Below are 12,413 nucleotides of genomic sequence, written 5' to 3'. Positions count from 1 at the left end.
ATTGATGAAGCAAGTGCAGCTGGCTAGGAAATCCTGCAGAGATGTTCTGGAGCTGAGATAACTGACCTCCAGCTACCACAACCATCTTCCTATGTGCTAGGTATGACCCCAACCAGCCTCCTTTTTTGGTCCTCATCGTCTTTGTGTGAATAAGTGGCCTTATGATTCCATTGGTAGTTTCTGAGCCAGAAGTGCAGAGTTGAAATCTCACTTAGGAGTTGTTGGTCCATGGATGAAAAGTTCATTCTGTGGTCTAACATTGTAAAAATTAGCAGACTAATTATCAACAGAATAGTGGGGAACAAGTATGATGTTACAAAAAAAAACTTAGTGTGAATGAACCATAGGTGTGGTTGTAGTGTTTTCTGCACTAAGTGCGGGATCAGGCATTTTTAGGAGTTACTAAACCCCATTTCTCAGCAGTGGCTTTCAGTGGCCACCCCCTTGCCGTATCTCCAATTGCTCTCAGATTGAGGCAAACAGAACTTGCCCCCATACTCAGTAAGCCAGCTTCCCTAATTTCTCTGTCAAAAGAGTAGCCACTTTTCTCATCTTCTGGGAAATCAGGTTATTGGGTCTAAGAGATTTCAAGTTGTTAATTGATCAATTATGAGTCTTATTGGTGGCAGGTTGCCCACAAACCTACTGCCAAGAACTTAACTGCTGGTGGGAAGAGGCAGGTACCTCACCTTTGAGCATCAGTCCAATTATTTGCTGTTAGAACAAGCTACCCTGCTACCTCTAAGGAGGTCAAATCCAACCCATTGGCTTTATTGGGAAAGTGTTAGGCTGTTAGAAATAATAGGTTGGTGACTGGTCACAGTCTTGGGGGAAATGTTTGGGAGGAGGTGAAGCAGCCAGTAACAGGGGCATGTGGTGAAATGTGATGAAATGTCCAGGAATATATTCAATCAGAGTTGCCTCTCCCTCTCTCCCTCTCTCCCTCTCTCCCTCTCTCCCTCTCTCCCTCTCTCGCTCTCTCGCTCTCTCGCTCTCTCGCTCTCTCGCTCTCTCTCGCTCTCTCGCTCTCTCTCTGACTGTCACGCTCTCCCCTCTCTGTCTTCCCCTTTCCCCCAGAAGCTGTATGCTTTCAGTCCAATAGACACTGGAGCTGAGATGACTGACCTTATGTATTATGAATACAACATATTGTAATTGTGTTGGACACTGTATAGATTAAAGGATCTTCTCCTGATTATCATCATTTACCATATGAATATTATTATGTTCTATTGTAGTTGACACTCTCTGTGGTCTTTCACGAATTGGCAAGCAGTGTAAAATTGCATTGAAACCACCAATCTACAGCTTTACTATAGGATTATGTCTAAAATAACTGTTTCCTCTCGTGGCCTGTCTGAAATTGATTAAATCTTCACATTGATGACTTGGAAAAATATTTCAGTAACCTAGTAAGAATAATGATTTGAAGCATTTCAAGACAAAGTATTCACATAAATAAGATTGCTAAAATTGCACAACTGTTTAAAACTTAATCCATTAAACAAAGTTTATTTCTCTAGCGAAAGTTAAATCATTCTTGTACGTAAATTAGAGCTATCATCATAAAATACGTTGTAAACATTGTCCTCTGCTTTGGCTTTTTCACTGCTGACATGAAGTGTGAACTTTAACCATCAGAACAACAGGCCAATAGTAGTTGCTTGGTTTCTTTTTTGTTTTTTTTTCCGTTTTGGAAGGTTTAATTGAGTTTAATACATGTAAATTGAATGTTCATGTTCACTGGGGATATGTCCAATTTGAGAGGGGGAAACACATCATTATAATTTTACTCAATTTTCTGTGTTTTGTTGCCAAGCAGCACAGAATAAACTTATTGATAGATTTTACTGTGTCAGAAATGTGTTGCGATGATGTGAAAGGGACTCTGAAAGTTTTTATGAAGGACTGCTTAACTTTCTGTTAACTCCTTTCATCCAATTCATTCTTCAATTACATTCTTCAAAGAACAGATATGATCATGTTTAATATTTCAACACTGTATTTTTCTTCAGTTATATTTTTTCTCAAAGCTTAATATGGACGATTGAATTAATCAATGTATTACATGCATGAATGGTGTATTCAGGTAATTTTTCAGAACTGGAAATCTCAATGTATATAATCTGTGTAGTCATGCAACAGAAAAAAATATTGCTGTAATGAATTATCAAAAAAAGTCAGCATTTGTATTGTTTCTGCATCACATGGTGTTCTCACAATTTAATATAATTATAGTCATAAATAATTGCTAGGCCAATTCTGATCTGCCATTAATCTGATTACTCTGTTATGCTGATGTTTAAGAAATTTTCACTCAGTTTCTTAATGTTTATTTTTCTAGTCGACCTCTTCAGAATGGAGACATTATCAACATTGATGTAACGGTAAGTATTTAGTTTGAAACTAGTGAGACTTTGACCAGCATTTTGATCCCCAGCAGCAACAGGAAAAACTCTCAATTGAGAATGTGAAATGTACAGATGGGCATGTAATTCACTTCTGGTCAAGAAAGAACAGCTGCTTCTCCTTCCTTTTCCTTTTTGTTTATTTCTGTTTGAACAAGGTTTGCCTAGATTTTGGAGATGAAGTTAGATACTTTAAGATCAATGCAGAGTGATATGTCATCTCAATCTTGCTACATGTCATCCCCCTGAGAAGGTGTAATTGTTATTGATCCACTATGTAGTTACTGCAGAGCACTGCAGTGTTGGGAGGCTTCTATGGATGAATGTGAGAGATGAGCTAATGTGCAGAAGGCTGGCATTTTTCCCTTCACTGTGCAGAGTTTGATCTTCCTCTTCCTGCTGATTCTGAGTGGGGCCTGTGATTATCATACTCTGTCATTACAGGCTTCAGTGACAGGCATAGCTTGTATGTGTCAGTCTCCCAGGACAGTAATACTGTTGCTACAAAATGTCTTTCACAATTATTAAAACCTTGATTTAGGTATCCTGCTGCAAGTCTATTTCAATTAGAATTATTTGTAGATTTGACTTGAATATAAACAAAAAGAGTTCCAATTTTCTTAGCTTGACCTTATTACATTTGTCTTTAGGTTAAAATAAACACTTGGATGAAAATGTTAAATCTATCCTGTTTTTTAACTACAACTTACCATTTTCGTTTTTAGTATGCCATAGAATTAATTTTAAAAATTCCAAGACATTATTAATACAATTGCTTTGCATCTGTCTGGGTAATGCATTTTACTACAGATCATTCCTTTTGTTGCACAATTATTAATCATTTACTGTCAACGATACAAATATCTAGGATAGAAGCAACTTGAGTTAAATGATCTGACGCTAAAAGCAACATTAAAAAATTCAAGTTGTTACGAATTATAATAACTGTTTTTATACAGCATATATATGTAGATAGTAATGTGATACATGTGCTATTTTCATTTTTTCTCATTCACTGAAACAGTATAAAGCTTTGTATATTTCTATAAACAATTGAGAACTGACCATGAAAGCATAATTGGATCCCCTGTGAATTGGTGGGAGGCAAGAATAGGGGGGCAATGTGTAGGGATGGGGTATGACATACCTTGGTTTGCCTTGTTTGTAAATTCAAGCGTCAACCTTTTGAACAGTGCCTTCTTGAAAATTATTATTTTGAGACATGGTTAAATCCATCATTGTGTTTGTAAATCCTTCAGTATTTTTGTTTAAATATTAACAGAAAATTATTTCTGCTCCATTTTTTGGCTGAATAGGTGTATTTTAATGGGTATCATGGTGACACCTCTGAAACATTCTTGGTTGGAAATGTGGATGAGTCTGGGCAAAAGCTCGTTGAGATTGCCAGAAGATGCAGAAATGAAGCAATTGCTGTTTGTAGGCCAGGAGCGCCACTGAATGTAATTGGAAACACAATCAGGTAAGTCTTGTACTGACAGGCCTGGGGGAAATCTAATGGGACAGAGGTTATTAGTGGTGTGGAATAAAGTTGATAACATGTTTTATGACATGAGGTCATCATTTTCAGCCTGATAGGAGTATTTGAACTGCCAGACAATAATGTTATTCCCAGAGCAAGGAAGATTACCTAAAGTGACTCAGTCTGTATAGCGAGAGTAGGAGGTGTATAAGATATCTTGCACTTACCTGCTGTTTAGTTTTCAGTGCTTGTGTGTATATATTTTTCGTTTCTCCACTTCACACCAAAACTCTCTGTGGAAACATCTGGCTATTTTGTTAAGTCAAATAAAACCCATAAAATGTATCATTGCTGAATGTTACATTCTTATCATTTAATGAAGAGTAGCTAAAGTCATGATTTTTTTTATTATTAGTCTGATCCTATAAACCTAAAACATTCCAAACTTACAGCAACATCAGTAACATTAATTTGATTTTCATTCTTTCCAATAACAGTATGATTGGGAGTTTCATGTTTTTGCAGTTAAATTCTTGTATGAGTTTTTACAGCATAGACTGTGTGCTATTACAGTTATTAAAATATAATCTGCCACAGCATCTGCTAGATCAAACCACTCCTGTGAGTAGAAAATTTAGTCAATATAAAACTACCCTCAGAATAGAAATTAAATGCAAATGCAGCTTCATTTTACAGCTTGGAAGAGTTAAAAGATAAAGCTACTTAGTTTCTTAGAACTCCCAGGGTTTAATGCGTCTGCTGGTGGTGTTCTTACATTATATCTAACAAAATTTGTTCAGTGATAAAGGAAAAGAAAGCTCCAGAATTCTTATTCAAGCATTCTATCGAGCTCTGCATTCATGACTGTGTCTAAAGGGCATGTCAGTCTTTTGATTCACTTTGAGAGGTAATTATCCTTTTCCTGTCACGGAACAACAAATGATAGCTAACTGAGGCACATTTGCAGTAGTTGCATTCATCAATTGCTTAAAAAAAATTGAATTTAATTGTGTAACACAGCTGCATGTCAGCTTTTATCACATCTCTGTTGTACGATGTCTGGTTCTCCTTCCCTCTGTATATCTATTTTCTTGTTCCATCTTGTTTTTCTCTCGACACCCCTATCCCCCTCCTTCCTTCTTCATCCCCCCTCTCCCTACTTTCCTGTTAAAGTAATTTTCCTTTGTGAGTCTCATTCTTGATCAAGTAAGGGTCCATGAATGGGCTAAATTATCACAATTACTCATATAATTGAACCTCCTTTGTACCAAGTGCAACTCCAGTAGCCTTTTATCCATCATGAAACTGCTTTCATTATATGGTTTTTCATATTCTCTGACACCATGCACACACAGAAGCAGGCGTGTAGATGAGATGTAGGGGGGGAACGTTGCAGATCAGCAAGGTCACAGTGGGAGTAATTAGCTGTGCTATGGAAAGAGCATCCAGCCTTTTCTGCTGTAGATGTACAATCTACGGCTTTCAGTCACAAAGAACTTACTAACAAATGGAGCTCCCGCCCATTGCTTTAAAAAAAAGATTTGTATCAACACTACAATTTTCCATCATTAAGACTAATAATGGAGAGCTCGGTATGCATGAAGGGAAACAAAAAAAATCTCACATTCAAGTGGCTGCTGGGTGCCGACCTCCTTTCCCTTTTTGTCTACAAGTTAACTCTTTACCATAAACCAGCATATACCACATTCAGATATCCTCAAACTGCAGTTGGCACCTTCTCTATTTCAAGGCGCTTGCTTTGAAAGTGTGTTAATTTTGTATTCTGAAAATTATTATTATTATAAAATTCTATGCATCTGGTCTCTCAATTGTTTGTGAAATGTGCCCTGGTTGTTTTTTGATAAAGTCAGAAATAATGAGATAGCTTTTACTTATTTTTATTTGTTTTTGTTTTTTTATTTAACAATAAAGTATGTTATTGATTTATTGAAGAAAAACCACAAAAATTAAAAACTACACCTATTGATTCTCTAGCAATTATAATAGTTAATTATACCTACATATTCACAATTAGTTGTAAGTTACTATTACAAGAATTTTTAACTAAACTTGATCAGGTTAATAGTTTCACGATGCAAAGAAAACAAGCATTTTCTACAGTTATTTTCTTCAGCATCTAAAAATATTTACAATGTCATTATCCGATTAATGATACCTTCAGTTTATTTATTCATGAGAATATTGTATATTTGAATATGCACATTTTTATGGAGTATTGAGAAAAAATGTATAATATTTCACAATAGCATGTTATGTTACTCTGTAATGTCATCTATGAAAGCAGATGGCTTCCAAACCAGTTTGAAGCTGTCCTTGTCTCAGAACCACCAGCACTCCCACATCTGTCCCTGATCTCCAGACCGACCTAATCAGTCCAGCCCTATTATACTAGGTCAACACTGAGATTTTAAAAAATGATTCAAGTCTTATAAATACTTCTCTTTTCGTTTTGCCTGGAACTTGCTGCTTATTATGGCGGTGGAAGCAAATACAATGAGTGATTTCAAAACAAAATTTCTACAGAGAAATGGCATGGCCTTGATGCGCTGAATGGACTTTCTCTGTGCCGTGATGACTCTGAAACTCTGGGAGAAAAATTGAAAATAGTTGTGTTATTCAAAGTGGAATTTGGTAAGTTTGCTGAGGATTTGCATAAAGTGGTAGCTAACTCAAGCATGGAAGGAATCATCTGGGAATTGAATCAAGCTTCAAATTGTCCTACTGGACCTTTAGAGGAAAAATGTTTATCAGTTCAGTGCCAGAAATATGATACAATGACATTGATCCCATTTTTCTGATGCTCGAGCATCAAATAAGGCAGCCATAAGCACATGTCTATGACAAGCCAGAAGTGTGTTGTCCATTGTATTGGTATGATCAAAAATAGTATCTCGATACCACGCCCAAAACATTTTCTTCATATACGTAAGTAACGAGCACAATGCCTGTTTGAGGCTCCCTGTGCATCATTTGGTTCACCCTGAGGCATCAGCACTGGTGCCAGCTTTATTTAGGAAAACCAGGTCCATATGTGACTTAACAGGCGGTCTTTAAAGAAATTGCTGACGGCTACTGACAAACAGGAAAGATTTTAAAGCATACATACCTGAGAATAGAACCAAAAGGCGCAGGAGTATACTCCACGTTTAAACTTTCTGGGATACTGCTGGCTGCCAGCTGCCAATCATGGTCATCTCAGCTCTCCAGTTAAACATTGCTCCTCACCCATTTAACTGCAAATTCAACCCCCAGGCACAACCTCAGCAGCACCTCCAATAAGCACTATTACCCTCACCAGTCATCTCCCAGTAGCACCACCCTAGTCAATGCACACACATGATGCATCTCCCACTCCGCCTTCCCATAGCAAGCGCAACACTGGCCAGTTCAGTGTGCTGATTCTGTGTCAATTATGTTAAGTTTCCTGTGATATATATTTTGCATCGCATTGTCAAAGGATACATCAGAACCAAGTAACCCTTCTGAATTTTACGTGATCACACAACTGTCTTAACAAGATTTGGAGGTGCTGGTGTTGGATTGGGGTGTTTCAGCCTTAACAAGACAATGGCTAACTTTTTGGTGTAATACAATACATCCAATGAAAAAGCATATCCGTGGTCATATCAAAGAAGAAAGTATTAAAGTACTGTGGATGCTGGAAATTTGAAATGAAAACAGAAGGTGCCGGAGAAACTCGCCATCATCAATGTTTTCAAATGGTTAAAGGTGCATAAATCCCCCGGACCTGATCAGGTGTACCCGAGAATTCTGTGGGAAGCTAGAGAAGTGATTGCTGGGCCTCTTGCTGAGATATTTGTATCATCGATAGTCACAGGTGAGGTGCAGGAAGACTGGAGGTTGGCAAACGTGGTGCCACTGTTTAAGAAGGGCGGTAAAGACAAGCCAGGGGACTATAGACGGGTGCGCCTGACCTCAGTGGTGGGCAAGTTGTTGGAGGGAATCCTGAGGGACAGGATGTACATGTATTTCGAAAGGTAAGGACTGATTAGGGATAGTCAACAAGGCTTTGTGCATGGGAAATCATGTCTCACAAACTTGATTGAGTTTTTTGAGGAAGTAACAAAGAGGATTGATGAGGGGAGAGCAATAGATGTGATCTATATGGACTTCAGTAAGGCGTTCAACAAGGTTCCCCACGGGAGACTGATTAGCAAGGTTAGATCTCACGGAATATCGGGAGAACGAGCCATTTGCATACAGAACTGGCTCAAAGGTAGAAGACAGAGGGTGGTGGTGGAGGGTTGTTTTTCAGACTGGAGGCCTGTTACCAGTGGAGTGCCACAAGGACCGGTGCCGGGTCCTCTACTTTTTGTCGTTTACATAAATGATTTGGGCGCGAGCATAAGAGGTAAAGTTAGTAAGTTTGCAGATGACACCAAAATTGGAGGTGTAGTGGACAGCGAAGAGGGTTACCTCAGATTACAACAGGATCTTGACCAGATGGGCCAATGGGCTGAGAAGTGGCAGATGGAGTTTAATTCAGATAAATGCGAGGTGCTGCATTTTGGGAAAGCAAATCTTAGCAGGACTTGTACACTTAATGGTAAGGTCCTAGGGAGTGTTGCTGAACAAAGAGACCTTGGAGTGCAGGTTCATAGCTCCTTGAAAGTGGAGTTGCAAGTAGATAGGATAGTGAAGAAGGCGTTTGGTCAGAGTATTGAGTACAGGTGTTGGGAGATCATGTTGTGGTTGTACAGGACATTGGTTAGGCCACTGTTGGAATATTGCATGCAATTCTGGTCTCCTTCCTATCAGAAAGATATTGTGAAACTTGAAAGGGTTCAGAAAAGATTTACAAGGATGTTGCCAGGGTTGGAGGATTTGAGTTATAGGGAGAGGCTGAGCGGGCTGGGGCTGTTTTCCCTGGAGCGTCGGAGGCTGAGGGGTGACCTTATAGAGGTTTACAAAATTATGAGGGGCATGGATAGGATAAATAGGCAAAGTCTTCTTGCTGGAGTCAAGGAGTCCAGAACTAGAGGGCATAGGTTTAGGGTGAGAGTGGAAAGATATAAAAGAGACCTAATGGGCAACTTTTTCACGCAGAGGGTGGTAAGTGTATGGAATGAGCTGCCAGAGGATGTGGTGGAGGCTGGTACAATTGCAACATTTAAGAGGCATTTGGATGGGTATATGAATAGGAAGGGTTTGGAGGGATATGGGCCGGGTGCTGGCAGATTGGACTAGATTGGGTTGGGATATCTGGTCAGCATGGACAAGTTGGACTGAAGGGTCTGTTTTCATGCTGTACGTCTCTATGACTCTAATGGAGAAAGAACAGGAAGAACATTTCGCATCCAATATGACTCTTCTTTGGAACTGAAAGGAGCTAGCAAATGGTGGCTTTTATGCTGTTGAACCGCGGTGGGGGTTCGGGAGCAAGTGGAACAGATTGTGATAGTGTACACAGCAAAAGACAAATGGAGTGATAATAGTGATAAAGAAGAGATAGAGAAGCGAAATTAATGTAAATGAAAATGTGAAAATGTGTCTGCACTCCTGAGAGCAAAGTCAACAGGACACACGGGTAGGCTTTTTAAGAAAAATGTGGGTCAGAAATAATAGTCTGAAGTTGTGAAAATCAGTATTGCATCCTACAAGCTGAAAAGTGTTTAAGCAGAAAATAAGGTGTTGTTCCTCCAGCTTGCATTGAACTTCATTGTACCAGGCCCAGGACAGAAATATTAGCTTGGTAACAAGGGAGTTTATTAAAACAGTATGTCTGCTGACACCGACAATCTTATAATGATAATGACTGCATGCTCATCTCCGATGTTTGTAGATGTGCATGCACAATATAACGCCAATACGTAAAAAGTTTTAAATGTTTTCTTCTTTTTTACTGCAATACGCTTTTTTTTTTCATTTTTAAGTTGTTTATCACTCTTTATTTCAATATATCTGAAAGATTTCACGGCTAGTGCATATGCTGCTCCTGGGTATCAGCAAGCACAGCCTTGTTAAAATGGTAAACTGGAAGGTCAGGGTTCTTCCTATGCTAGAGTGGAGATGCTCTGCAAAGTGGTAGCCCAGTCAGTGTTTGATTTCACCAATGTAAAGGAGATTACATTGTGAGCTGTGAATACAGCAAACTAGTTTGAAAGAAGTACAAGTAGGTCAGTGCTTCATTTAGAAGGCGTGTTTGTGACCTTGGATGGTGACTAGAGAGGGGGTGATTGGGCAGGTGTTACATCTTCTGTGCTTGCATGGGAAGGTGCCATGGGGGGATGAGGAAGTGTTAGGAGTGATGGAAGAGTAGATCAAGTAGAACAGTAGATCAGGTGGTGAATGATCTTTTAAATGTGGAGTCTGGTGGAAAATATGGTGGCATCATCAGAACAGATTCAACAGAGACAGTGAAACTGGGTAAACGGAATGGAATCCTGTCAGGAAGGAGGATGTAGTTGATGTAACTGTGGAATTCACTGGATTTGTAATGGATATTGGTGGGCAGTCTATCCTCAGATATGGAAACTGTGAAGTCAGGGAAGGGAACAAAAGAGTCAGGGATGGACTGGGTGGAGGTGAGAGAAGGGTAGAAATTGGAAGCAAAACGGATTAATTTTTCCAATTCTGGACAAGAGCAGAAAGCAGCACCAAAGGTATCACTAATGTGTCAGAAGAAAATGTGGATGGGTGTCCAGGTAGGACTAGAACAAGGAATGTTCCATATACCCCACAAAGAAACAGGCATAACTGCAGGTACCATGGAGGTACCCATTGCTACACTGTTCACTTGGAGAAGTGAATCAAGTTAAAGAAAAAGTTGTTCAAAATGAGGACAAACTCAGTCAGGTATAGGTGTGTGGTAATAGGTGAGGAGTGGTCAGGCCGCTTTTCAAGCAAGAAGGAGAGAGCTGTCAGACCATCCTAATGGGAAATGCATGTATAGAGGGATTCACATCCATGGTGAAACAGAGATAGCTAGGGCCAGAAAACTGGAAATTCTGGAATCAGAGGAATCAGAAATGCAAGTGTGAAGAGACAAAACAACTGGGAGAAATACAATCAAGTTAGGAAGAATTAAGTACAGTGAAGGCAGGAACACACTGAAACAATGAGCCTGTGAGGACAGTTCTGTTTGTGAATTTTGGGAAGGAGGTAGAAGTGGGCTGTGCACTGTTGGGGGACTATGAGGTAAGAAACTGGAGGGGAATACCCTGTAAGCAATGGGACTCATAACAGTCCTGGAAATAACAGTTTGATATTCAGTGGTGGGGCTATGATCCAAGGAAAATGTATTATTTTGTATAATATATCTAATGATATGATAAAAATCAAATTTTCAGCTTGAGCCGCAGATTGTTCCCGGTTTGCTATATATCAGTCATGTGAAGTCGGGGACCAAAGGTAATATTTCGAAGTAGCAGGTGACATAAAGCAGGCATTTCTAATATTAAGTGAGGTGGGAATATGTTTTGTGAGGAAGATATCCATCGGGCTTCCAGAAGATTTGAACAGATTAGTGAGTAGGCAAGAACGTGGTAGGTGGAATTAGGAAAACTGATGGGCATTCATGTAAATGTGAGAGAATTTAAGTACTGGAGTAATGAAGTCTTTTTTCAATTATAACCAACCTTGTGAGACTACACCTGAAGTACTCTGTGCATTTGAGTTCCCTTACCTTAGTAAATATATTTTTGCTCTCGAGGAAGTACAACAGAGATTCACCAGACTTATTCTTGGGATGGCAGGACTTTCCTTGGAAGAGAGATGGGGAAACTGGGCTTGTAGTCTGTAGAATTTTGAAGAATGAAAGGTGGTCTCATTGAAAGCTTCACAGATCTTAAAGGCTAGACTGGATATTTGCAGTAGAATGCTTCCCCTGGTTGGGGAATCTAGAACCACTTGACGCCATTTCAAAATAAGTGCCACTTTGGACAGAGATGAAATAATTTTCTTTTGCTAAAAGGGTTATGAACCTTTGGGATTTTCTATACCAGAGGACTATGAACGCTCAGACATTGAGTATGTTCAAAGTAGAGATTTGTAAATTTCTAAATACCTGTGATGTAAGCGAATATATGAATTCTGTAGAAAGAATGCAGTGAAAAAGATGATCAGTAATGATCATATTCAATGGTAGAACAGGTTCAATGGGTTAAGTGACCTAATCTTACTCTTATGTTCCTATAATATTTAAACTACTTGTTTCAGAAAATTCTCCCTCAAAATCACTCGCTCTAAGTTAGTTATACTTTAATTGTTTCACTCTATCTCACATGATGAAATTATAGTAATGGCATAAAACATAGTTATTTGCTGATTTTTTTCATTCTTTTCTGAGCGAAGCTTTTAAAGAAAATATATTTTTCGTCTTCTTTCTACAATGGATTAGTAGTGCTTGCTAATGCTGTTATTGGTGTTGCCCATGCAAACAAAGCTTTCCCTATTGTTTGCTCACATAACCAGAACCTAAACAATTGATAAAAACTGAAAGAACTGTGGGTAAATCAAAAACAAAAATAGAAAGTGCTGGAAAA

General features: G+C 38.9%; 1 protein-coding gene across 3 annotated transcripts in view; it reads left to right on the top strand.

Annotated features, from left to right (window-relative positions):
* The window catches only part of metap1d (methionyl aminopeptidase type 1D (mitochondrial)), a 164,445-nt gene that overhangs the window by 74,011 nt on the left and 78,021 nt on the right, over nucleotides 1–12,413 (top strand). For all 3 annotated transcript variants that reach the window (XM_072579251.1, XM_072579252.1, XM_072579250.1), the window contains 2 exons: nucleotides 2,345–2,387; nucleotides 3,725–3,888. In XM_072579251.1, coding sequence (XP_072435352.1) covers nucleotides 2,345–2,387; nucleotides 3,725–3,888 — 207 coding nt within the window. The remainder of the gene's footprint in view (nucleotides 1–2,344; nucleotides 2,388–3,724; nucleotides 3,889–12,413) is intronic.

The sequence above is a fragment of the Chiloscyllium punctatum genome, chromosome 10 (assembly GCF_047496795.1).
Source record: "Chiloscyllium punctatum isolate Juve2018m chromosome 10, sChiPun1.3, whole genome shotgun sequence".
In the NCBI taxonomy this organism is placed as follows: Eukaryota; Metazoa; Chordata; class Chondrichthyes; order Orectolobiformes; family Hemiscylliidae; genus Chiloscyllium; species Chiloscyllium punctatum.
The sequence above is the reverse complement of the archived record's forward strand: the minus strand, read 5'-3'. Positions and strand labels throughout refer to the sequence as shown.